The sequence below is a fragment of the Necator americanus genome, chromosome II, assembly GCF_031761385.1.
Source record: "Necator americanus strain Aroian chromosome II, whole genome shotgun sequence".
Classification (NCBI taxonomy): domain Eukaryota; kingdom Metazoa; phylum Nematoda; class Chromadorea; order Rhabditida; family Ancylostomatidae; genus Necator; species Necator americanus.
The window spans coordinates 26,655,381-26,683,294 of NC_087372.1; the positions used below are offsets into that span (position 1 = coordinate 26,655,381).

General features: G+C 41.1%; 3 protein-coding genes across 5 annotated transcripts; 2 read left to right on the forward strand and 1 right to left on the reverse strand.

Moving 5' to 3' along the window:
• Positions 1–160: 160 nt before the first annotated feature.
• On the forward strand, positions 161–4,901 carry RB195_019576 (uncharacterized protein; the record flags this gene model as incomplete). 2 transcript variants are annotated; one of them, XM_064187491.1, is made up of 7 exons in its annotated part: positions 161–261; positions 318–392; positions 561–639; positions 2,811–2,915; positions 2,972–3,147; positions 4,102–4,237; positions 4,812–4,901. In XM_064187491.1, the coding sequence occupies 7 exons, from the start codon at positions 161–163 to the stop codon at positions 4,899–4,901; spliced, it is 762 nt and encodes a 253-aa protein (XP_064043371.1). The 2 variants fall into 2 exon arrangements, with proteins under 2 accessions (XP_064043371.1, XP_064043372.1); XM_064187490.1 differs by lacking the exons at positions 161–261; positions 318–392 and having other exon boundaries at positions 577–639.
• Positions 4,902–10,994: 6,093 nt separating this feature from the next.
• On the reverse strand, positions 10,995–16,755 carry RB195_019577 (uncharacterized protein; the record flags this gene model as incomplete). Its single annotated transcript, XM_064187492.1, has 4 exons — positions 10,995–11,156; positions 11,212–11,337; positions 11,674–12,057; positions 16,702–16,755. 4 exons carry the CDS (start codon positions 16,753–16,755, stop codon positions 10,995–10,997), a joined length of 726 nt encoding a protein of 241 aa, XP_064043373.1.
• RB195_019578 (uncharacterized protein) lies at positions 13,839–26,958 on the forward strand (the record flags this gene model as incomplete). 2 transcript variants are annotated; one of them, XM_064187493.1, is made up of 13 exons in its annotated part: positions 13,839–13,948; positions 19,376–19,565; positions 22,431–22,553; positions 22,613–22,711; positions 22,781–22,911; positions 23,775–23,923; positions 24,081–24,180; positions 24,584–24,688; positions 24,754–24,831; positions 25,530–25,654; positions 25,992–26,137; positions 26,668–26,751; positions 26,821–26,958. In XM_064187493.1, the coding sequence occupies 13 exons, from the start codon at positions 13,839–13,841 to the stop codon at positions 26,956–26,958; spliced, it is 1,578 nt and encodes a 525-aa protein (XP_064043374.1). The 2 variants fall into 2 exon arrangements, with proteins under 2 accessions (XP_064043374.1, XP_013308094.1); XM_013452640.2 differs by lacking the exon at positions 13,839–13,948 and having other exon boundaries at positions 19,383–19,565.
• Positions 26,959–27,914: the final 956 nt, after the last annotated feature.

Here is a 27,914-nt window from a genome sequence, read left to right on the forward strand (position 1 = left end):
CATTCTTTCTCTGTATGAACTGTGACGACTTTTTTGTTTGTAAAAGAAGAATCACTCAGCGAACCGTGCAATGATCTGTTGTCCGTTGAGGTCCGCAATAGTACGTGAACAACGCTGTTCGGTTGGCACTTTGCCTCTGGTCATTCCAAACCTCGGGAAAATGTTCTTTTCTTCTTCTCTGGCTGGAGAACGGGTTTTTTCCTGGCGACGCAGTTCTTGGTCGCTTCCACGTGTTTCGAAGGCTGACGCCTCCGTCGTCGGGTGGCCCAGCTCGTCGAGTCATCGCAACGTCTTCGTGTCTGACGTGTCCATCGTAGTCGATCGATACAATCTCATTCTTATATCCACGTTTTCTGGAAGCTGTTGCTGTGCTGGTTGTTTTCAGTTTTTAGGTAACTTTTTCTTAAGGAAGTCTTGAGACTGCTTAGTGGATCCGCTCTTTCGCGTCTCTTTGCTCTTTCATTCTTATTCATAGTTAGCGCTCTTGATCGCTCCTGTGTTCGTCATGCTAATCTTGTCGCTTTTTTATGTGTTCCGCTATGAAAACAATTTCATTTCAGAGCAGAGTTTTCAAACATGGATGACGACCTAAGGGATAGGCCTGGAGTGGTTTCCCGATTTTTTCACTGCATAGAAGTCGTAAGTTCTTATCAAGGGCTTTGGTTTAGTTTCTGAACTTCATTTTTTCTCGTTGAGTGACTTGAAGGTTAGCTTAACAGTGTGCTTATGCAGAAGAATCTGAGGGAAACGGGCTCCTGTATTTAGAGGAAGGAGAGCGGGGTTGCAGCGGCGCAAATTGCAGGAATAACAGATAGTAATGCCGCATTAGTGCCCTATAATTGGCTTCTGCATTGGTTTTTTTGTTTGGGATAATGTCACACTGCGAAAAGAACGACACGAAGTAGAAAGAGATTGCCAATGATTCAGAAGATAAAGCTTGAGGCTAAGGCTGGAGTGGAACAAAATCCCGTTGTTGGAAAATCTACTGCACCGAAATGCGAACTGCTGTTGCGGCCATGCACTGTATTTCAAAGATTTCAGTTATATTTATGAAATATACTATTTGTCTCGAAAAAATATCAATTCCAAGATCTGAGGAGTATTCGGGAAATAGGGAGGAAGTTTCTATGAATGTTGTGTTCATGATCGCTATTGCAAGTGCTTAGAGGTTTGCTAGGTCTTCAACATTGACGAAATCACAAATCATTCTAAAACGCAAACCAAACTGGCTATATTATACATTCTGCAGTGTCATACTTGCACATTTGCAGTATTTTTTTTTTATAAATCTCCCATTCTTGCTATTATAGACTTATAGAAATTCGCACCATCAACCCTTCGAACTTACAACGGATCTGTTTACTGTTTTCATTGAAGCGTTTTGTTCATTCATTTTGTTTATGTTGGGATGCCCAACAAACGTGTTTGCCGTTGGTGCAACAAGGATCTTCTTCGCTTCAAATACAGAGCGCAAAATATATACAACTAGAATCAACATAGTTGCAATTCCTTGTCAAAATGATTCGATTCAACTTCCATCCCTATGAGAACCTCCAGACCTGAGAAGCATTGCGAAATATTCACCGACAGAGCTCAAGACAAAGATCAGTCAATCTTCCAGAAGTCTCCGGTCGGAAAGTGAATGAATTTAAAGTCGCCGTCAGTAGAGTAAGTAGAGTAGCTTTTGCTTCAGAAGCTCATGCAGACATCGTGGATCTTCATTTTAACATTCCCAAAAATTCGAGTTCTCATAAAAACTTGCCTTCGTAAAGATATAGAACCAGTTCGACAAAGAATATCCATCACTACAAGGAAGATGAAACGTTTGCAATCAGAAAAACGTGGCTCACATTTAGTCGAATATGTTTTGGACTACAAAGTTCTTAAAAAAAATATACGCATGCATCTTAAGCATCTCTTTCAACAAATCGTTCAGGACTTCACTTATGCCATTTCTCGTTGACGAAGTTGTAGTTACGCTAGAGATCTATTTCAATAACATTACGAGACCTGCAAACATACATTGTATTTTGACACGCCAGTACGTAATCTTACAGCACAGAATTGACATGGGAAGTTTTTGTAAAACTTTTGTTGAAGAAGTGGTAACCTGGAGATTTTTGTTTGTTTTCGTAGTTCTAAAGAGCAGTTCTTGTTGGCTTCGCGATTGCAACAGAATCGAAGTATCTCAGATGAATAACGAATAACTTAAGGTCCGTAAAGAGTGGTAGATTCTTGAGATCAGATTAGCTCGAGAAAGAGATATGCCTGTTGTTCTATCCACGAAAGCGAGCACTTCTGGGCGAAAAAGAGCAATATCTGATACAAAAAAGAAGTTTTTTTAAAAGTAAGTACGCTATCTTCGAGGCTAATTTCTTTGCTTTAAAGCCACGAGCATTTCCTTCAAATGGACTTCTTCTCGCGTTGACCAGATGTTACAGTACTGTAAAATATATGTGCCTGAAGCGACTAAGGTGAAATTCACAGGCGCAAACCAAATCCCTTTTTCTACTCTTCTTTTATTATCAACTGATATGTAGTTGTACAGAATGTTTATTAGACGTTAAGGCTACAGTGGAAATGAAAAATACTTTAAGAATATTGTTAAGCCGCTTCTTGAGTTTTCATTGTTTCCATTTTCTTTTCTGATCACCTAGTAGCAATTGCGTGCTCATATTTTATAACGCACAGGTGAACAAAGGTACCCACGAACTCTTCCAAATTTGTGAGTAGGCACAAAATGATTGTCGAACGATATTTTTAGGAATTGCATTGAGTTTCTCTTAGTATGAGTGTAGTTTTCTTTTCAGAAATATCAATATTATCTGGATAGGCTCACACCACAAACTGCTATCCGATGGCTGATTGCAGTTGTAGCTATTTTCATTTTTTGCGCTAGGATTCTCTACCTCCAAGTTAGTTTTCAAAATTGAACTGCTTCGTTACTAGAAAATTTATTTTCTTATTTCAGGGTTTCTATATAGTGGCATATGCTGTTGGTATTTACTACCTGAATTTGCTTCTTCTTTTCCTTACACCCTCCATCGATCCTGCACTAGAGGATGACGACGATGGACCTGTGCTTCCCTCTAAAACCACGGACGAATTTCGCCCTTTCATGCGTCGACTGCCGGAGTTCAAGTGCTGGTACGTTTTCTTTTGGTCATACGAGGAAGCTTTAGAGAGAAATCGATGTCTGTATATTTTTTAAAGGCAGCATACCACAAATCTGACGTGCTGGTACAATCAGCGGGAAAAGCTAGGGTTGGGGTAATACTGATTTAGTTACTACGAGGTACGTCAGAAGGCAATTCCATGTACACGTTCTATGTAAAAATATAGTTGGGGGCGCTCAAACGCGCACTTATTTCTGTAGTCTCTATCTCTTAGTACCTTTAGCTTACATGTCATAGATCTTCTAAGAGTAATGCGCTGGTCTGAGGGCTCCCACTGATTTAGTTATTTTCTTCCAGAAATAATAGCGCGACTGAGTGGTTCCCTCACATCTCCCAACTACACTTTACCCACGTTCCGGTCTCCCTTAGTGGCCTATTCATTGGTTTAACTCGAAGAGTTTGGTGAGGCGACCTGACTAACCTCATTAACCTTCGTCTTCGACGCCGCTTTTTACGATGAGAGGCTACAACCTCGTCTCTAGCTTCTTCCAGGGTGTTCCCTCACCACGTCAGATTCGTCGTATGTTGCTTTTAATTGAATTCTTAGGTGTTTAGATATATAGGATAGATAATGCACTGTGATCACAAATTTTATTTTATGCTTTTACTTGTTTGTTAGCGAATACTTTTTCATTTGATCCTTCATATCCCTCAATACCTTTTAAGATCCATTACCTGTTTTTTCTTCCCATTTTCCATTTTCTGCCCAGGGACAATTCTTCAAAAGTAGCGCTTTTTCTCCGAATTTTTTTTTCATTGTACGTTGCTGCATAAAGAACACCGTCTTCTTTTTTTATTTTTTGACTGTAAAACTACCTGGGCAGGTGTTGTAGTAGGAGATAGAACCTAAGGCAGGCTTTCTGCGCCGTTGCTAGTGATCTAAACTTAGAAAAAACCCTTGTTTATACATTATTGGTCTTTTCAGGCATTCTGCTATGAAAGCTACTCTCATAGCAATTACCTGCACATTCTTCGATTTCTTCGATGTACCAGTGTTCTGGCCCATTCTTGTTATGTACTTCATTATTCTCTTCTTCCTGACAATGAAGAGGCAAATCATGGTAGGTTCATATAATTTTCACGGTCGAGCCTGTAAAGTGAAGCTTCTGAAAGGGGTACGGGCGGGGAGGGTGGAGTTTGCTGCAAATTTGTGGGTTTTCCTGATGAACAATGAAAGATCTGATTTGAAGTTGCCTATGTGCATTGCTAAACAGTACTTTAATCATTGCATTTACATCATGACAGCACTGTAAAAAGCATTCCTCTTTGCCATGCATAGATGAATGTTCTTTTTTCATTCGCTCCAGCCATTATGCTTTTTTGTGGTCAATGATTGTTGGCTACATATTGGTTTCTAAATCTATTCAGCTTTCTAAGATAAATTTTCGAAGAATTGCTTATTGAAGTTGGTTTTTTCAAATTTCTTCACTCTGAGTATAAACTACAGACTGAGACCTCGTTCTCACGCTTTTGAAAGTAATGTGGAGAGGGCGTTGATGCTAATGACGATTAATATGCATAATATGTCTTGCGCTGGAGCGTAGATTATTTGTTTGTTAGTGTTATTTTTACATATCTACTCATTTGAGCAGCTGTTGTGTGTTGTTGTTTAATTGGGAGTTGCGATAATTCCAGCATATGATCAAGTACAAGTACATTCCATTCACCGTCGGAAAGCCTCGGATGGCAGGTAAAGAGGACACTGGCAAGGTTGTTGTTGGATAGAACTGATAATTGCTTCCTTCTGTTTGAGTACTTCACCCGTTTCGTTGACCCGTACTAAGAGCATCACTGTTGCTGTACATGTGTGTCATAGTATAGCAGTAGTTTGACGCAGTGGTGTGTGTTGATATATGGGTTTTCTGTTTTTCTGTTCATTTGGGACTATCAAGCTCTTTATGAAATGCGCTAATAAACGACGTGTTGGCGCGCTATGGTTGGGTCAGGTGGCTTCAGTTTCTAGACTTATATTAGGTATTCGGTAAGGAAGCAGCACTAGACATTTATTTGCTGAAACCAAGTCGACCACCAACTCAGCCGCAGAACTCGTCGTCTTTTGAATGTTTTTGACAGTCACAGATGTTCGCCTATGAGTTCTTGTTTTTACGAATGGCAGCGCCTTTCCTTCCTTATATTCTTATAAGGTTGGAAACAGCGTCCACACCTTTGGGCCTTGTGGAGAGTACTCGAACTGTGAGAATTATGTATTGTTGTAATAAGTAATTTATTATATAAAGATGATATCATGCTCTATAGTTTCTTTTAATTTATTTGTACGACTTGTTTAAATGGCTTATCGCAGACCAAACCTGCATATGAGATCTTATCTGTTCGCTAAAAAAAATCTATAGAAGCAACTTCTAACGGTACTGATGAGAGCGCCGGCAGTTATCTCATAATGTTAAGGGCATTCACGAAAAAAAGACTTCTTTGATTTTCTTACAATAATATTTCCATAATCAATTTAGATAGGACAGCAAGAGGAATCTAGTCAAAACTCACGGGTGCTGAAGTAGTTTTAGAAGTTTTGTTCACTTGCGCGTATCTGCACTCTGTGACTCTGTGTAAATGTGATTGATACAGTCTAAGTTCTAGAACAAATGATTAAACTTCTTGCTCTCTTAGAAGGTTCAGTTCACTTGAGTACCATTTCACTTTATGCTAGCTGAAGGCTGTTTGCATAAAACGCTATTCTGCTGAGAACTAATTTGTTTTCTGGATATGTTTTGATGGTATTTTGAATATCGGATCTTCCAGAACTTCCAAAGAAAATTTGATTTGCTGTAGATGAGTGTGAAAAGTACATGCTACAGCAATTATCAACTGATTACCGTTGGTTCAAATCTAACGATGGGCGTTGATGTGATCGCCCACACCTACCTTGAGGCCTCCATTCTCGTACTTGTATTGAAGTTCAGAAGAGCTGCTGGAATAAATTGTTGTTGACTGCGCAGTTATCGCTAATCCAGCGATATTCGTAGCACTTGTATGGTCTATGCTGTAACTATCATGCTATGTAGTAATGGGCTTAGTCCGTCACCGGTGTATGTGTTTGTGTTTTCAGAAACGGTTCAGTGCATCTGCTCCGCAAAGCGATAAAATGGGTGGAGACGGGTCCCACAAAGTAGAATTGAATGCGCCGGCGCCAGAAAGCGATAAAATGATCTGAGACGGGTTATACGACGTCGGTTCGGTGCAGCCACGAAGTGGTAAAATGGAGTGAGATAGGTCCCACGTCGTTGGATCAGTGCGTCGACGCCAAAATCCGATTAAATGAGGATGGACTGATCCTGCATCGCCAATTTGAGGCTGTCACCAGAAAGCGCTGAGAGGGGTTCCACGACACGCGATTGGTGCGACAATAATGTGTAATAATTGATAATTCAAAGCGGTTTTGTTTTATAATAAATGAGAACTCATGAACTGTTTTATGGCCGTGACAACTGCATGCACCCGCTACCTGTCTAGTTCCCCTCTAGTCAGATTGACTCAGCGTGTTTGTTGGGCTCTTTCTTCGAAGACTGGGAGCGTGCACACTTATGCACAGACAGCTGCTTAAATATTAGTTGGCAATTGACGTGGTCTGACATTATGACTGAATGATTTGTCCGTATAATGATGGCTTTCATGCCATTTCGTGTTTGCATCCCAACGTTAATGCCTGAGTAGAAGGACGAAAAACTCGCCTACTATTTCGAAAATAGATGTTAAATCAAGTTTGAATATCCTCAAAATGTAGAATATTCATACCTTTGTAATCAAATGACAACAAGAAAACAGATTGAATCTTCCACCAATGCGTATGTTTTTGGAAAAAAAGAGCAAAATAAACCTCGCTTGAAAAAAGAGCTGTTTTAATTTTCGGCGGGAAGTGGTTCTGCTTTGAATTTGCATTGATAAGTGAAGGCGAGCGAAGTGGCACCAGAAGAAGTCTGAAGCGGTAGCCGCACGTTAAAGGCATCACCCCACGAATCTGAGGTGGTGCAGATTTCAGGTGGAGTATTCGTATACGGGATGGGAGACTACAGAGAGAGAGGTGATTCCGTCCATTTCTTGCCAATTGCCGTAAAAAACAGCCGGGAAGATGCGGCGCCGCACAAGATTGGCGCGCTCCAATCGAACCTCTCGTACAAAATGGTGCGCCAAAACGAATGAAGCAGTATCTTCCGGGCCATTTTTTACGGCAATTAGGAAGAAATGGACGGAATCATCCCCTCTTTGTAGTCTCCCATCCTGTATACGAATACTCCACCTGAAATCTGCACCACCTCAGATTCGTGGGGTGATGCCTTTAAGGAAAATCGACGATACTCACGGATATACGCAGACGTTTTATTAGAGTCACGCTCCATCTCAACAACATTTCAAGTCTTCGCAGCAAATGTATCACTTAGCACTCAGATACTCAGATAATGACACATGAATACGAGTATCGATATGTCCTGGGAATTGATTTAGGTAATCAGGGATATCAGTGATATTGATTTATTTTTGCGATGTGGGGAGTGACAACGTGACAGCGTGGCAAGTTCTTAAATCCACGCTGTTCACAATTTCTACATGGAAACCTTCTTAGTTTTTAGAATAATTGATACACTTCTTTTGCGATTTGGTACCCAAGTTTTTTGTGCATGCATTGCTTTTTCACATCAGTATTTGTGTTTGAAAAATAATATTAGAAACGCGAGGAGTTGGTTTAATGACGTCAAACATTTGACGAAGGTGAGTGCTATTTCTGATTGAAAAGTACAAACTACGCAACTCCGAAGTAATACTTCGTAAAATTATTCGTTGGAGTTGGAAATAATGAAAATTAACGAAACAGATGTCCATTTGAATACAACCGTGCCCCGTGGGTGCACACACCTATGTAGCAAATGAATGTGGATTGAGCAGATATGCAGAGAACGAAAGCGAAACCGAGTGTTGTCGAACAGAAGTCAAGAAAGGGGTTTGATGAGAAAGTTTTCCAGACGAGAATTTTTCAAAAGGGATAACGAAAAACAAAAATAGAAGAATTATTCCAGGGACCTTCGAACCACTTTTCTAATTGCAGTGGTTTTTATTGGGTAGAAGAATACATAACATTTTTATAGCTTGCTCCCCTAAACTTCAACGCATCGTTTATCTCATCGTTTGTCAGGAGCAATTTCAACGGAAAAGCAAGTATTTGAAATGTGCTTCTTCTTGCGGATTTTCTTTTTTTTTTAATTTAGTGCTATTCAGATGCTATGGTGCATTACTCCCAAAAAAGTTTAAGCAGGGTCGTTTGTGAAGTTGATTCTGGGCTGCCATTCTACTGAAAGTAACTGCCCTTCGTTTGTTGCATTGCCTTATCTATCCCTTTTCTTGAAATACAGAGTGGAAATGGATGCTTGATAATCTTTCTACTATCTCATATCTTTCACATATCTCGATACGTATGTACACACTCATGCTCTGGTGGAGCATAATGTACAAATCAGTGCAAATCACGGGTGTTAATTACATCAAAAGCGTAGCTATGCTTACGTATATTAGGTTGTAGCACTGGCTGGTAGCTTTTTCATTTTGCTTTTTGTTTGGGAACAATTTGCGTTCTACTTGAAAGAATGTATGAATCATTTTGAAGAGTTTTCTCTACTCTACATACATAATGTAATCGTTTTCCTGAATGACCTGATATTGAATAACATGAATTAAACCGAAAGGGAGTTTTCTGGAAAACTCCGTTTCTGTTATTTCGACATCTCTCCTTCTACGCGCTTCACCGAATCCACCGAAGCAGACCGAAACAACTGCATCATGTACGAAGAGAGAGTGGGCAAAAGAAAGTTGATCGTGGGGTAGAACTTCGTGAAGAAAGATGGGGAATACTAAGCTTTGACTAATTTGTTTTCGTAGCTCTGTAACATTGAATGAAAATTTTAATTAATAAATCACGGAATTATGCCACTACATCGCATTCAATAAGGAACAGAAAAAACCCTGAAAATGAGAAAGTTGCGTTTTCCCCTTCCAAACTTAGCTTTTTTTATGTTTCTAGGAGAGCAGTCGTCGTCTTGGAAAAATCACGGACCCGACCAGACTAGATCACGCCCAGCGTATTAAAATTAGCGGCAACGCAACACAAACGCAGAAGAAAAATTTAGGAAATTTAGCGACGACGGGTAAGGGTGTAGTTAATGAGTATGGCGTGATCACGCCCAATTCCGCTTATTAAGGTAAGTCCAGGTATCCAGGTAAGAGGCGTGAGAGCGAGCAGCACCTTTGCGTCCTCCGATGCACTTTGTTACGCGAAAACGCGGATTATTTCGTTTTCGTCCAGCGTCTGTAATCCAACTAATGTAAATCATATGAGCAGAAGAAGCTGACGTACCGCAAGATCGTAGACGCGTTGCGGCTATTTATCCCCGGTAGCTGGTTGCAGCGTTGGGGAGACGGAACCACACAACATTTTTCATGTGCTCTTTCTAGATACTGGGGAAAACTGAAGATGACCACGCTCATGGATTACACCACTACCTATATGTGTTCGTTGGGAGATCCCCGGATGAAATGAATTGCCTATCAACATCGTCAATTTCGTGATACGTTGTCTGTAATGTAGGCTTTCTTCCTACCTGAAATGTTACTTAAGGGCATCATCCCACAAATCTGGCGTGGTATGGATTTACAATGGAGTACACCTATATCGGGTCGCAGATTATAAATAAAGGGATGGTTCCTCTCTCCCTGCATCGCTGTAAACAGACGGCTTCGGATGCCGCTCCTTACGCCGTTATCTACTGCAACGCGCCACTTTTGCGCCCCTCCCCCATCTGCGATTCGTCGGATGAAATGAATTGCATATCAGGGCATTCGAATAGATTTTCAACGAATCGCAGGCGGGGGCAGAGCACAACGGTGGCGCGTTGCAGTAGAGAACGTCGTAAGGAACCGCATTCCGAAGCCGTCTGTTTACAGTGACGCAGGGAGAGAGCGGAACCACCCCTGTCTTCACAATCTACGACTCGATATAGGTATAGTCCAACGAGAATCCATACCACGCCAGATTCGTGGGGTGCCTTCAAAGACAACGTATCATGAAATTGATGTAGAGTGGAAACTTAATGGAAAACATAGAGTTCGCGGTGTAGATTACGAATATGTGCGTGTTCCCGCTCAGTTTCCCTTAGTGGTTCCAAAAAATCACGCCCGGATTCGTAATCCACACCTGAAGTCTGTTTTCTATCACGTCTCTGCGCTAGTAACGCCAATTTCATCATGTATCACTTCTAGAAGAGGAAATGCGTCACTTTCCGCCACTGAAAACGTTGGCGGAATAATTGTTACGTATCTTGGTTACGGCTCAGGAAACGTCTACGAGATATACATAGTGAACTCTTACTTGTATAGCCATCCATTCCCTGGATTAATTCCTGGCCTGAAGCAGTAGCATGCCTCTTGCGTTTGATCACGGGATATATCACTGATAATATCTCTATCATCAAATATCTGTTGAGCTGCAGTCCATCGAGAGACCACATCATGTTGTCTCGTCCTGTTACTGACTCTCTCAACAGCGCTCCAAACGTAATACTCCGGAGTGCTAATCCTGATTATCTCAGATCACGTACGCAGAACCCCAGACCATCGAAAATGTAGTTTCTCGTATAAGCTTCGAACTGCCGATGCTCTCTGACCATCTGTTTTGACTCGGGCACTTTTACTTCACGACTGCTTTACCTAGGCTGTTGCATTTTTATAATGATAGATAGGGTTTGTTTCAAAAAAGTCACCAGTAAATTCAAATTGAAATCAGTGCATATTTATTCAATCTGTCCTCCTCTCCTCTCCTCATGCTAACATTTCTTCTTGAGTAAACGAAAAGAATGGAACTTTGGAGTCACCGAGAAATGGCTGAGAAAGCCTTTCTGAGACGATCTTCTGTCTCAAAGAAAGGGCTTCTCTTACAAGTCGAACACAATTTGCTGGTACATCTTCTAGAATTGTGTTCGGCTGAGAAAGCAGTGATTTGGCAAAGTTTGTTTCTGACCATTCCACTCAGACAAACTTTTGCACGTGTGATGGGCCCAGTCCACCACCCCGCAACTTCTCTCTTCTTCCTCTTTTCTTCGAGCACAGTCGCTCGAGCAACTGCAGGTCGTTTTGACCGCATATGCATATTTTGACGGTATGTCTACAACAAACATTCTATACCATCGTAATTTGGTTGACTCGTTTAGCGAAAAAGCAGAAAGTTCGGCCGTTTGGAAAGTCTCGGCAATTAATAATTGCTTCTTCTCATTCGTTATTTGTATTATCGCTCAAACGGAAATTCTACAAACACACAGTTTCTTACATCAAACAAAGAAGCAACTACGACCTAAGCGACCGATGATCGCATCGTACATGGGCATAGTTAGGGGAGTAGCTACATCACTGACATTCGCGCCGAAATAGTGTAAACATTTCTGCCTAAATTCCAATTTGTGATGTGTACCTTTACGCAGAACAACTGCAGCGAGAATTTCACCCTGTACGACAGCTCTAAAGTCTCTTCAGTTAAGTTCTTTAGTTTAGGACACACATCATATTTAGAATGAAGGTAAACGAGAAAGAACCACACATTAAACAAAGTTAATAATAATAGCAATAATACTAATAATAATGATGTGATAAATATAATAATAATAATAATGATAATAATAATAATAATAATAATAATAATAATAATAATAATAATAATAAATAATAATAATAATAATAATAATAATAATAATAATAATAATAATAATAATAATAATAATAATAATAATAATAATAATAATAATAATAATAATAATAATAATAATAATAATAATAATAATAATAATATAAACACAACAATAATAATAAATACAGCAAACAAAATTAATTGCTGAAAACAGTAGGGAATAAACTTTCGGAAATATCCTCAGAAAAATATGCCAGGTAAACTCCTTTTCCAACATTTTGCCTCTAATTTGTCACGTTTTTTATATGATAGGTTATTGAGATTTATGCAAGAGATATATCTCAACGAACATCATCGCTCCTAATCATATCAATCCAGGTTCAAGGACAACGTTTAATCGATTACTACAGACTGGGCACACGTGGTTAGTGACGAACCTCGAGGTGGACAGATAACGGCACAAAGAGTTCTATCGTTATGTCGCATCGATTTCACCGTTCCTGCTTCCAATCGCTTCGGTTGAGTTCCGAAGTTTCCAGTGATCTCGCCGATGACTTCTGCTCACTATTCTGCCGTAATAGTTTAATCTCAGTAGTGAACAACATTTAGCTGTCATTTCTTGTCGCAAAAAAATCCTGTATAAAGGAAAATTCTCTTCTGCAGGGTCACGTCGAGTCCATGGTGTGGTACTATATTTGCCGCGAAAATTTTAACTAGAAAGGATATGAGCATCTCTTTCTATAGGAGTTCAGGGCAGAAAATGGCGCTTCAGGATCACTCCCCTTTTTTACATGCTCATTTTTTAAATGAAAAATTATTGTTCTCAGAATGGGGAGAAGAGCGACAGTAAGTAAGACGTCTGGACATGCAATTCCAGAGAACTCTAAGAAAATACCGAATTGAGAAAAGAACGGATTAAAACATTTTTAAAAGGGTCACGTATAAAATTTCTCGCTTTATTTCAAAGACACCGGATTTTCTACTAGGCTTCGTGATCGCAATTAACGGGGTTGGTAGGTTTTACTGCTTTTTGAAATTCTCCAAAGCACCCCTTCGAATGAGACCGAAGACTGTGACGTCACGCTGATGTTCCCCCTTCCCACCGAGTGTTCACAGCCAGCCTGATAGAGACGCCAACATCACGGGACTACGGTATATGAATGAATACAGACCCCGTATAGAAGACATTGCCGAATAGACCGGATCCTCATAAAAGTCAGTCAAACGGGCGCTTTCGATAGCTCCGTTTCACTATATCTCTTCAATTTAACGCCAGTTCTTCCTTCTCGTTGTTTTAGCAATAATGATATTTGTAAATAACTTCCTGACACATGCAGAAATTTCTTGAACTCTGCATAGCACGAGAGGAACGATCCCGCCAATTCATTTCTCGATTAAGTTATTGTTGTTGCGAGCCAGCAAGCAAGAAAATGTCTCATTTATACGAACGTCTGAGAATATTAACTTGGAAGTCATAAAGGTCGAGACGAAAGCAGGCAATATGTTTGGATGTGTTTAATATTACAATATTGACAAATGTTTTTCTTTTGAAAGTTGTTTTCTTCTACAACACTCAGGTTTGAGTTGATATGAAATGGGAACAACAAGATAAACAAAGGAGCCGTCAAACAAAAGAAGTAGGTGACTCAATGGTTGTGAATGGTCAAACGTTCCAGCGCCACCGTATGACCACGGCTGGAGGAAGGCGTTGCAGAGAGAGAATATCACGAAATTTTCAATGTTGGAATCTCTGCACAAGCAGGTAGTGGTAGGAGTGTTATTCACGCGTTTGAGAGAGATCACGCCGAATTAACCCTTCTACAAATCTATATGAGTGTGGTTTTAGTGGTACCCCTTTGTGTTTTTGGCTCTTTAACGATGCAACTTATTACGACTGATAAAATGCAGGTGATTCGCAACATGTCGCCAATTGTGTGACTGAGATAGCTTCTGCTGCTTACTGCAGCTATATCAGATGTTGGAGGATGGTAGAGCTGGCCCTGTTCGATGGCGGAATAAACTGCGTTGTTGTGAAGATGAAAACACACAGGGCCACTGTGCACAAGTTCTTATGGATTTGTCGAGGGAAATATGTGTATTTGTTACTCACTTTATCATTATTTATTTACTTAGTTGCTCCGTACTTGTGAACTACACCCCAGCTTCTGCCAATTTTTGCAGAGTCCCCAAAATCAAATTTTCTTCATACACTGCCTCTGAGAAGACTTGAAACTTCTGATTGTCTCATTTCGGCAACCGTAGTCGTAAAAATTTACGATGTCACACTTATGCCAGGACACACTACGGAAATCTCAGTCAAATTCATTGCACTTATTCTGGAACAAATCGATCGCAGAAACACTTTTCTGATGGCGATGGCGCAATCGGACTGTAACCGGAAACCACCGCCACTATCAGAATGTTGCATCAGAGACGGCAGCTTTTTATCGGCCCTCTTCAGCTATCTAATCGCCAAATCGGACCGCGCCATTGGGCGTATGTAGTGTACAGAACTGCACTATAATTAGTGGTCTTATTTGTTCTATATTCTATTCTAGTTAAATTTTAGTTGTCTCAGTTCACGAATTCAGTTAGTTGCCTCAGCTATGATATAGATCTTCTAATTATGCAAGTGAAATACAGAAGAGACATGAGCTTTCATAGTTTTCATTAACATTGGGTGTTGCGGCGTCTGGCTCAATGGATATTTGTCTCTCATTTGAACACTCGATATTTGAAGGGACTTCCTGTATGTTCTCCTGTTTTGCATACACACACCGACAACTGTTAGAGCCACATATGATCTGCGCATGGCTGAAAGAATAAGCTGAATCACAAATACATCTTGTATCTCGCCTTGTACGGCCAGGTTTCACCTCAGCCTGTCTTTGAAGGGCTTCCGCAGATCAAATGGGTTCTATTTATTCCAATACTAAATGAAAAACGACTTAGCACCTATGTGTCTCAGCTCCAATTTTAAAAATTCATTGCTCTTTTGGCAATTTTCTGCGGCATCTATGGCGGACAACAATTTCGAACTTATTTATCTTCTAAAAACAAAAAAAAAAAACAAAAGGCATAAGAGAATAGATTCTTTTCAACCTGCACCTATTTACAGTACTCAAGAGTTGATTTAGTTACACACAAAGGGATGTAATTAAGCATTTAGCTGGACATAGAGCAATTTTCAATCGTTGCGGAGCGCCGTGCGACTTCAGCGCTTAACAAAACATCTACACTCTAGCTGTGCTCACAATCCGCAAAGGATGTCGATAACAATTCTCGAAAATCGTTCAAGTATTTCTTGTACGTGGTACTCACAATGTCTTATCGCGTTATTTTGGTCACGTCATTTTCAAAGCCACACAATCTTTTCCACTTATCGTGAAGTATTAACTTATAGAGTGAAAGCAAAAGGCCTACACCATCAAAAGGGCAGAAAACTGCAAGTATTCAGTTGTGTTCTCGCATCTTAGTTTGTATTTGAAGAAACTATGAGCTTTTCAGATGAAATCTTTATTAGTCTGGGTTTTCGACTTTTTCGCCCTCATCAGAAGCCAGAACCCTTTTACGGTTTGTGAGATTCTATGATCCACACCATCGAGTGTAGACACCACTCCATTCAAGCCTCTGAAGGTGGATAAAAAGCTGAAACGTCAAGCTGATAAAGGTCCCATCTAAAAATCTCGCAAGCACATCTATAGAAAAAGTAGACAGAAGTATGCCGACGTTCCAAAACACGAGAACGCTTAAATTACTAAGCAAAACACATGGATGAACAGAATACCATTTATCACATGGCTGCGACCTACCAGTCCAAACTATCTGCGCAATGGTCAGAAGACTAACGGTAGGTCAACTAACAAAATTGTAGGGATGACTTGAGCAACTATCACGTTTAAGGAGACCACAAATAAGACGTTCGTGATGCTTCCTACGTCAGTTAACTTGCCTGCAGACATTCGTGACTGTAACAAAACCTCATAATCAGTCATTGATAATCTACCACTCTGAACATTTTGATATAACACGAACAATGTGCGCGGAGATAGTCAGTCACACACAGACAGATAATCTGTGACCTCTCGTTCCTGCAAAAAAAAAATCAAGGAAAAAACTGAAACAGATATGGATCGTGGTCTGCTTCAAGTATTACACAATAAATAAATCCTTTGTCTCAATTTCGCTCTAGAATGACATATCACTGCAGAAAAAGCATGTCAAAGCGAATCCGCTGAATCGCCAAGCTGAATTGAGAGACTTCCCCACCCCCGTGATCGATTTTCCACGATCAATGCCGACATCCGCTGTCGGAGAGGTTTCACCCCACAGGCGTCCGCACGCTCATTCCGTTGCGATGCGATTGGACTTCAGTCACCATGCATGTTGGCCGCTTTCTCCGATCCAACAATTTTCGCTAGTTTTGTGGTTTTCCCGGAATCATCGCTTTTTCGCACATGGCTTTGTTATGCTCACGGTTTGGTGAGGATAAAAAAGCAGATCACTTTTGAAAAATGAGTTGGGGTCACTTAGCCCGTTCACAATGTGTATTTTTCTTGTCCGTTATCTGTTTCCTTTTCATATTGCTTTTTTCTAATTCTTCGTGAAAAAAGAAAACTAATTACCTCGAAATAACTACAAAAATTCTAATAGTTGAATCTCTTGAAACAATTGTTATCCTCTAATCTCATTCAGCACATCTACTTCGTGTTTTTTTTCTCCTCTTGGAGAAAAAACACAGAGCTACATAAATTAGGATATGTGTTGTTTAACTGTTTTTGCATCTTTTTTTTTAAATTAATGCTCTCAAGCTCTTTAGGAGGAAAATTTTCCTAATACTAAAGGTACCGCTTCCGGTGGTGTGGGATTGAAATTCCTCTCACGCAGCCCCTTCTCCTCCATCCAAAAAACATTCTTAAAGGATTGATACCAGGCCGAACGTTTTCTAAGAGGTTTTGAGAGATGCGTTTGTTTGCTCGTCCTCCAAATCGTTCACTTCGTTCATAGCAGAAAAGTCATCTACTGAGGCATCTCTCATGTCTGGGACAGGGACGAGAAACTCACTAGAAACTCCGTGCAGGAGCAGCCTTTGACCTCGTCTCTAAGTCGTTGCGCGATCGTGACATGGCGTGATCATTAACCGAGACATTTCATTTCAACGACTGAACGAGAGGGGCGTGACGAAGTGGCTGCGATTCGCAGCGCACAGCAACAAACAACTGCCGCAATCGTATAAAGGAGAACGACGCTCTTTTCCATCCATCCACGTGGGCTCCGCACCACATGGGGACTTCCCCGACCGTAACTCGGTTCCTTCGCCGCCGCCAGAAACTATCGCTCGTTAGGACCGGTTCCATGTTGATGAAATGTACAGATCGCTCTTCTCCTTATTAGAAAACCGCAAAACTTCACCTATTAATGCACTTCCAAGTAAACAAACAAATAGATGAATACATAATAACAAAATAGTAACTCTTGGAAAGTAAAGTTGCAAATCCTGAGCTAGTAAGGAAAATTTTCCTTCTTCGAAATCTTTATGCTCTGGAACTGAGTTACCTCCTCTATCTTGATTCTCCATGTATGTTTCGGTATTTTTTCTTCTAAAATGTTGAGTAGGCAGATATTTCCCATCCTCTACGAGTACTTTCGGAAATAATAGACCAACAGGTATTAAAGATACGAGAAAATGGAGGGCAAAGAAATGAACTTCATCTGCTATGCTTGAGGAGTATTTGCTTATTTATTTATTCACATGCACCAATTATGCCCCAGCTTTTAGCTTTATTCAGAGACAGCCCTCTCCTCGGCGAAATTGCTTCGATTATGCGCTAAGTGGATTTCACTTCCGGACCACTGGAAGCACTGCATTACTACATACTAACATGATCTAGTGATTTAAAGTTTAAGGAGTATGACCTTAGTTTCAACTGAGGTCCAACTAATTAATAAATTCAGTGAGCCGCATAGATAGATATTTATCAATTCTTGATCGCGAAAATTCTCGAGGACAACTCTAAATATTGGTTAGAAGAAGCTTATGTGCAGTCCATATTAGTTTAGGTGATGGTGGTTTTATCACTCTGCCATATTTTCCAGGTTGCAGCTCTCTTGGGAAGTTCTGATTCTCGAGGGGGATCTTTAGAGATTATGTATACTCAATATATATCTCCTTAATTATAATATATTTTGAAGCTGGTTTATGACCCTACCTGATCAAATAAATACCACAGTCAATCTTTGATCTTTAATGGGCGTACGAGCGTTGTGACACTGTCGCAGCAAATTTCCATGCTCGCTATCTCGGCAGTTTTGTTTACGTTTCCCTATCGGAAACGATCGTAGGCTAGCGATCGTAACTCGGCATTTTTGGCTGGCGAGAGAAATCCTACGGTAGACCAAAAACCTGTAACCGCTTATTTTTTTTCTAATAATTTGTGAAGGATTTCTTTACATAAACTGGATAAATAAGTGAAGAACTACTTCTTGTAACTCCGCTGTACTTTGTCGGTGTTGGCGTAGCTGGCACTTTCTCTGAGCCCTCTTCTCCATCGCTTCACATCACAACGTGCGACCGCCACATGTTGACCCTCCCGTTAGTAGCGGATGGACTTTGTTCTAGCGATAGGCCTGTCTCCGAGACACACATTATAGAGGCCCCTGCGTAGGCCTCTTCCTTTGAGCATCTTAATAAGGTCATCAAGATGATAACAGGAGAAATCCTGCAGAGTTCTCATCTCTCGTCGGAACAAGAGAGGATCTAATCTTTTTTTGTTCCGACTTTTTGATTCCCTTTTCTGCTCCGTTCAGTTTCTCTTTCCTTCTTTTTTCGTTTCCGCTTCTTTTACAGAAGTTTGAACATGTGAATCTAAATGCAATGAATAATGACTAAACACTTCATCTGCTGGGAAATCTGTCCTAGCTTTTCATACTTTAGTGTTCTTCGAACAGAAAAAGATTTGCTCTCAACTATATAGCTTTTTTCTCTTAAATTCCTCTTTAAAAACACATAGAATTTTAGTTTCTCTGGCGAAACTCGAAAACAATGATTTGGAAGTGTTGGGAACTAATCTATTAAGTATGGATCACAAAACACCCCTAACAGCCCACGCAAACACTGACATTGCGTTCTAGAGCCTAATGCTACATGGGATTCTCCGTTGCATTAGTACGACTAGTGATTTCGATGTTTGACGCGCATGCGTAGCTCTCATTATTTGCTCTCACTCATAGCACAACCTCCGCCTATTCCTCACTTTCTAACCCTGCTCATCTCTCTTTTTTCTCCCTCTCTCTTTGCAGCTTATTTTCCCCCCGTTCGCATTGCGCCGCCTTGTCTGATCCAAACACAAACAGTTAGCACTCCCGCCCATTGCTCAACGTAACTCCTCAGCGTTGTTTTACGTCACACCATCATCTACTTTTGTTGTTTATGTGCTGCAGTAATTGGTGCTCAAGTTCCGCGGCTTGCTTCATCTCATCTCTTTTTTTATGTGTTTGCTGAATATCACTCCTGGTATTACAGTGAGAAGATGATGTTCGAGATTGAAGAGGAGATTCTCGATCCACTGGAACCACTGGAATCGACAACACCATCTACGACTGTGTCCGAGAATCCATTCCGTTTCGGTGACAGTCGTTCAGCATCCACAAATTCATTAGTGATCGATATCGCCGAGGATCCCATTTATGTCCCGTCGCCTACAGCGGTGCAGGTGGGTATCAGACATCATCAATGCTGAAGTAGACTTCCTGTTTTAATATAAAAGCAGTCAGTTAACTCCAGTCGAAGACTAGTCATGCTGGAGGTTTGTTTATTCAACCATGCGTATGTTTATGCGACATCATGACTGGCGCATGTCAATTTATCAACTCCATCTGATTCTCGCTGATATTGCCGGTCTTTGCGCCACTGTAGACATTCACTCCCAACTTTTAATAGGAGCTGCGAATATCTGCAGAATACTAGAGTTTGGGCTCTCCTATCGCTTCCCTTCAAATACTCACACAGCTTCGGTGAAAAAAGGACGAAAAGCTGTTATTTAATGCATTGGTGTAAGTTGCAAGATTAGTACAAAAGATACGGTAACGAGTGCTTTCGCATTGCGAGGGTTGCGCAACATCATTTGATACCGTAAGAAAGTTCCAGCGTTAACTTATCGTAGCGCAATTCTGGCCACGTGTGGAGGTACTTGATAAGCGATAAGAAACAAAGCCCATGTTGTCTCTTTTATACTAGGGAAAACACCTTACATACTTACTTAGACAGTCTCTCTTCACTGAACGTGAGGGTCCCAACACCTTTTCCAATCTCTTCATCCCCTCTCCACCGCCATCCAAAATGTTCTCATGTTTCGTGGATGACGTTTCGTTGACTAGGTATTTGAGCCGTGTCCAGCTGAGCGCGTAGCGTTGTTCGTGGGGGGACTACCTTCAGTGCAAAGTCCTAGAAAACGGCAACCATGTGTGCACCAGAATTTAGAAAACAATTCTGAAAAATGAAGCTGTTATGGAGAGGACCGAGTCGAAGGCTCTCACGGTCGCTGTTTTTTTGCGTTCCTTCGAAACGCTCCGAACTACACCCGCAGTAAGACCATTTGATTTACTACTGCAAGGTCATTGCACTTTGTTCTGGGTTTGTCAGGTTCTTGTCTTTCCGAGAAAAAAAAACATTACTCTCGAAAGTGTACTTTATACTATGATTCTGTGTTGTGTAGCCTCTTCACTGGAAAATAATGTCACGTGTGGAACAACTGCGAGTTCTACTACGCTAACTACGTGGGTTTCAGCGCAAGTGTGGTCGTTCGCGCTTCGCACGTTTCACATATCATCACACTGAACGACAAAGAAAAACACAAAAACGTAGTGTAAAAGAGACGAACCACACTGAAACAAATTGAAACGTGATGTGCAACGGCTGAATGTGTACGACGAGCTTTCCGAATGAAGATCAGGGAACGGAAACTGCCGTCTAAACCCTCTAAAGGGGGTGATTGTATGTTGAAGAACAGAATATTCAAGTGACTTCACGACCCTATCTTTGCTGAAAAAAACATAACGTTAAGAGAAGGTAGACAGAAAGGTCTCAACCATTTGTGATTAAGATTAACAGTGTAGTAACTGTCCCAATTTTGTTGATCTGACCACTTTAAGTGTTTGAAAAAAAAATACACCATGTTGAAAATTAGCGGAGTAATGTTTCCTGTGAATTCAGAAGATGTGGCATTTCCCTGAATAGGGACAATTTTGTAATATCTTAACCATAGAGATGCACCCGAAATTATTCTCAGCGTCTAAAACCATAACTGTCTGGTCGAAACCGACGTGGTATACGGTGCAACAAAAGCGTCGTAGTTCCAATCGAGTATACGCGAGTATGAAGGGATCATTGCAGCGCAACTGGTGGCCGTTTTCTAGCTCGAAAGAAGAACTGACATCCTCTGACGGACTGTAAAGGATAAAGTGTACGGACGTTGGTCAAACCATATGCGGATGCGACTACGCGTCCAATTTCCATTCAGGATCGCTTGAGGTCGATGGACGTGAGTGCTGCCTCACAATGGAGTGCTGGGAAGTCGATGCGAATAGTCAGCGTCCCTATCCTCCTAGTCAAGTCTGGTACCGATTTAACGTCACTATGGGGATGAAAGACTCGGTTGGCGTTAGGGCGGTTTCAAACTATTGTTGGTGCGGTCAAACATGAATAAATCCGTCGAACTGTTTGGATTCCAGACAAATCGATCAGCTACGGCTTTATAACTACATATTGCAGCTACTGCTCACTCTTATTGGTTAACCCAACTGTCCGGCGGAGTATTGTGGCACAAATCCATAGCTGGAGCTTCAGTCACTTCCGTTTCGAGGAATGTAGCGGGTGGATGGAGCATGTACATGAAAGGGATAAAAGCACCCCACGCGTTCCCAAGGTTTTTTGAAAAGTACACAATAACATGCACTTCACTTTACCATGATTGTTCGAAAGAATACTTTCTCTGGAAAATATGTGAATGCGTTATTTTGCACTCTGAAAGATCTACACCAGGAAATAAGGACTCTTAACAATATCTTGACTGGGATAATTTCACCATCTGTCATGACACCAGATAAGCGGAGGATGAAAGATTACCAGCTGTTCAGGAAGAAGTTCAAAGTCCTTTTCTCCGGAGATTCTACAGCGGGAAGACTCTACCCAGCTGCCTTTCCTATTTACCTACGTATGTGCCTCTTCCACCTGACAGCATGCTCGAAAGCGCATGATGCAGGCGAGAACGGAACTTCGTTAGGAACCTGTCCAACCTTCAGGACGCTAGCAGTTAGGCCTAATACTTCTCCGGATGTTGTTTCTTGGGAGATGCTCAAGAAGCTTTCGAGTAACTGTCAACTTCCACGGACCGTTCGTGGACACAATCATTGGTGCATTGTCTGTCATAATGTTTTAATAATAGCTTATCGCATCAATTGCCATGCACCAAATACTGTAGAAAACGGTTAGATGCAAATCAATTCCTAAATGATGCCATAAGTAAACAAAAGAGTAAACGGGCAACGTGTTTGTAATCAAAGATGATCCTTTTGTTCAGAGGTCGCTATGTCTGAACGCCACCAGCACTTTGGCCATAGATATTGTGGATTCGGAGGACGACCTTAGCCCCACAACTAACCAGAAGAAGCTTTGTCTGTGCGCTAGCATGAACCCTACTGAGGTAGGTTCGAAACGAACGAGTTGTTACAAGGCCAGAAATACAGGAAGAAGATGTTTCAGACCCAGGAGAAAGGGCAACGATCTCGGAAGAGCAGCCAAAGTGTCATGTTTCCTTACCATACTCATCCGGTCACTGAGGACTACGTTGTTTCGCATGAGGTAAGTGGTGAAGTGTGAACATATCAAAGATTGACATTATTTGCATTATTTCTGATCAATTATTTTTAGATTATTGGAATTGGCGAGTCTGGAAAGGTGATGGCCTGCTACAACAAGGACACCAACGAGAAATTCGCTTTGAAAGTGCTTCGTGACGGTCCGAAGGCTCGTCGTGAGATCGATCTGCATTACCTTACTAAGTAAGACGAGACTAACGCTGTTACCTTAGATAAAACAAGATAAAAGGATGTAAATCACGCAAAATTGATTTCGGAATGTTAGGTTCTTGTTTCCGAAATTCTATACTGAAAAGATAAAAACAAATAGATTAAGGTGTCGCAGTTACTTTCAAGACGCAGTCGGAAAGTGCTATCTTCGCGTTCAATCGTGAAACCCCTTTTTGGCTTCGGAAAACAGTTTCAACAACAAATCTTGTTTTGATAATAAGTTAAGGAGACGTAGACTACGCTAGAGTAATAGTGTAGGTAGTATTATAACTATACATTAGTTCATCAGAAGCGAATTTTTGTTTTCGGTCGAATCGAGTCTGCGTAATAACCTATGAGGTGCAGCTGATGCTTTTGAGAAAGTGTTACTAACTTATTGATTATGCTGTTTATATGTACTAATCGAGAAACAATTTTTGTTTTGATAACAGATAGAACTGGAAATTTGTTTGGTCTCTTGCAAATTATAGTTATACACGCATGTGCAACCACACCAGAACCTGAAATGATCTGAAGATAATTTCCATCTTTTCTTCTTTGTTCACTGTGACAGACGTACTCGGTTTTTAAAAAGTATTTACGAATGAAAAAAATCTTCCTGAAGGAAACTGCTCCTGATTCCATCTAATTCCGTCGGTCTAGAATAAATACCCGTAGCCTTCCAGTTCCGTACAGTAGGGATATTTTTGTCGTAAACACCTATTTTATCAGTTTATTTCCTCAATTGCGATGAACTATAAACAAAATCTGAAGAAGACGCGTTGATGTTGCGATCTCTAGTTGTTACCAGGGGTTGTGTTGTTTTGCAACAGAGGGTAATGGTAGAGTTGATTTAGTGCCCACGAGAATATCGTGACGATCATCGACATCTACGAAAACACGTTCGACAACGTGAAATGTCTTCTGATGGTGGTGGAATTTCTAGAAGGTGGCGATCTGCTCAGCCAGTTCGAAAACCAGGGAAGCAAGCCGTATTCAGAGGAAAGTGAGTCCATAGCTAGTTTATGCCCTCTTTTGAACTGAATACCATCACCACAGATCTCTCAGGGGACAAAGTTTGCAGTGTCACACATCGGCACAAATATTGATGCCTGGAAGCGATCAGCGATTAGACAGTGAAGACTCAATCAGCTTTGTTTCAGAAGTGGGGAAAATCATACGTCAGATTGGTTCGGCGGTGGAGTACTTGCATGGCATGAACATTGCACATCGAGATATCAAACTGGAAAATATTCTTTGCAGGTTAGTCACTGTAATGCCAACTTATGAAAAATGTAGCACCAGCTACCTGTGTGGAATCACTGAACCTTTAACCGTTACGATTTGGAAAATACACTTTAACGCTCTTACTACAAATTTTGCTCAGCAGTATAGACATGCTTTTCCAAACTTCGTCAAACTTGAAAAACTCAAAATCAAGCAAAGCTTCTGAGCGTAGGTGTTTCAGATATTATTCGTAAATTAACTATTCCAGACTAATTCCTTCTTCCTGAGAGCCACTCCTGAGAAATCACCTTACATTAGTATGTAGGATTCAGAAAGAAGTTTTCAAGAGTTTCAATGAAAATGCAAAAGACCCTTTGTAAATCCAGAAATTAGAGGCCCCAGTTTACCTAAAAATTCAACCTCATTCCAATGATTTTAGTTCTACGGGTGACAACTGCGTGTATAAACTGGGAGACTACGGGTTTGCCAAACGCCCAGAACGTAACGTTCTTATGGAATCGCCGTGCTGTACGCCGTACTATGCGTCAGTTCTTTCCAATTTCCTCGGAATGAACTGGTGTCGCTATCTGATTTATTTCCTCACTTCAGACCTCCTGAGGTGCTATGTCGCGAACGGTATGACAAATCTTGCGACATGTGGTCGCTGGGTGTGGCTATGTATATACTGTAAGTCTAACTGTTGGTGTTTAGTTTATTCTATCGAAAAAGAAACCTCGTGCTTGGCGTCGTACCTTGTGAACATCTTGTGACAACCAGTATCGTATCTGAGAGGAAAAGTGTTCTGAAATCACTGCACTATCCGATATAATTCATATTCATTTGAACACTTGAGTTCCAAATTTAAGAAAGCTGATTGAAAATTCTATTTTAACAGGGCAATACAGCCTCTCACCACATCTCTCGTTTTTACGCAGAGGGATAATTTATTTTTGCCACAGAAATTGGCAAATTAGCGATATCCAGAGAGAAGGAAATCAAATGCAACTAAGGCGAGAACTCTTGTTGTGTTCATACAAACGTGTGTAATTTGTCGGATAGTGTGAGAAGACGACGAAAACAACAACAAAAACTGCTTCAGTGTTCCGAGTGTGCGTGTCGTTTGATGGAGAAGGATGGGTGTATAACCAAGTAATTGATCACTCACTGAGAAACTGATATTTCAAGTTTCATTTCAGAGGGAATGAAATTACAGAAAAGAAGCGTCCCTAAAATTTGACACTAGCAATATCGGTAATGTTGGACTTCTAAATCCATCCCGATCTATCAACCGACGCACACCATTCGAGTTTCATTCGTTTATGAAATGTGTTTCGGATACGATACTTTAATTGTAACGAGATGTGTACCTGCTGGGTGGTTTACAGACTATGTGGGTATCCGCCGTTCTACAGCATGAAGGGCCTTGCCCTCTCGCCGGGTATGCGAAATCGAATAGCGAAGGGATACTACGCGTTTCCGCCGGAGGAATGGGACCAAGTGTCTCAATCCAGTAAGCGTAGCACACCACACATACCTCCTCAATAGTAGCCACTGGTCAGCCCAGTAGCTCTCATCCTCGGCGTCGACCAGCGCGCCCCGCGCCATACGCCGCATTGTCTCTGATTACGGGTCCTCGTGAGTAATTCTTGCCCCAATCCCTCAAATTTATGGACCCGGATCAAGATGATGGTACGTACGACACGAAGCGTTTTCTCTTTCTTGTCTTACATTCTCTAATCTCGTCTTCTTTTGTTAAACTTCCTTAACTCTCAATCATGTTTCAGAGTAGTTGTCTCGAGAAATTCCCGACAATGAATTACTACCTGAGTTCATGAATCAAATTTTAGCCAAAGATGATATTCGATCACTGCTTCGCACGGATCCATCTGAGAGGATGGATATCCACACACTGATGGGCACACCTCTCGTGACGGGAGAAAAAGAGCCTGTCGGAATTGCTATTCCTGTCCTACACGAAGAGGAAACAGATGAGGTACAGTTCTTCCTTTTGAAGCGTAGGTGTTGGAAATGCAAACAGCGACTTTGCGAACTAACGAATATATCGTTTTACATCTCGCAAGAGCAGCATAGATGGTCATTCGCGATGTCAAAGTTGTGCGTCGTATTATATTCTGAGATCAGCGAAAAATAAGACACCTCTCCTTGTCGGCCAAGTAGAAAATGTGAAAGAAACAGCGTTTATGAAAGAGAAATCGCCCGACATCTTTTCGAGATTTGTTTTTTTTTGCTTTCGCCTTTCTCGTTTTCTCATTTTCGGTTTTATACTTCGAAGGAGAGATGTTCTGAGAGCATAAAGTAATTATGTGTGATAGGAAAATTCTGCTTCTCCGTCATCCCATAGTTGACATATAGTCACGGATAGGTATGTTTCTCTACTGTCATTGACCAGCAAGTTTGATGTAATCCGGAAGAGAATGGAAGCACTAACATATTCGCATGAACAAATTTTTCAAATAGTTTGTATCTGTCTGTTCCATTAGGAAACCTAAGATTCTCTCACAGATTGCCGAGGAGCCGACGGTCGTGCCTCGCAGTGTTCGATTCCTTCGAGATGGCGTTAAGCCGCCACGATTACACAGCATTCAAGTGAGTACTTTCTTCTGCAAACCTGTTGACGACAAAAATCTGATGGCACTTTAACACTGAGTCTTTCAGGAGGAGGTAGGCCGAGCTCTGGATATGATGCGACTTGGCGCCGACTCGATCTTCCTCAAGAACCCGCAAACTTCATGCAATAATCTTTTTGCACGACGTCGCACAGCTCACCTCAGCATTCCTAGGGTCCAATGTTGATCCTCGAAGGGAAATCTCGTTCTGATTACTCTCCAGAAATTCAGGAACCTGCACCATTCTCCTCTTCAGTCGCTAATTTGTGGTAGCGATCTCTGGAACATTCATCTTACCACCTCCACGTTTCATCATTTTCTGTAAATTATTGGAGTCTTCACTCCAATCCTTTCTCTACGAGTTGCTGGCCTCAGTTTTATCTTCACTTGTTACAAAAACTCAGGGAAAGAGGACTGCAACACGCGGGGATCGGTAAGTGCAGCACTCAGAGAAGCATGTTTTGCTAGTCGTGCTTAAAAAAACGCAGTAATGAGATGGAATTTATCAAGATTCCATCCACTTGCTCAACTATCAATATAGGATGACTCCATTTGTCTGTCTTCTAATTTCACAGTCTTTCCTGACAAGTACAGCTAGCAAAGGAACTTCTTCTACAACGACTAGCGTTGTTTCCTTATTACTTGCATGTTCTCCTTTTCTCTCGGAAACCTCCAAACTGTCCTTCTATACTTCTATGTTGTTTGGGAAGAAACTGACTTTGCGCTGTTGCGTCGATGTACAATAAACTTGCTGACTGCGAAAACGAAGACTTTCCAATAGAAGTGCTAAACCTAATTATGACTTTTCATTCACATTTTTACGAGAATGGTTTATGAAGACATGTCTGTGCGCACGGAAGAAACAAACATATCCCTGGAGACATCTCCACCTCATATTATGAGTTCGCATTGGAGATCTTGGCGTATTCTGAGACTACGCGATACTACTATCTCTAATATATCAAACGAATGTCATCAAAGATGCAAGGAACTTATTTTAAAATACTAATGTATGCGAATTAATCCTAAAACAGAGCACTTTGTGGCACCTATTGTCCTTCAGACAAATCTACAGTAGACGTCTACGCGGTGGGAACGACTGCGCACCTGCTATAATACCGCGCACCTGTAATAATGCAATAA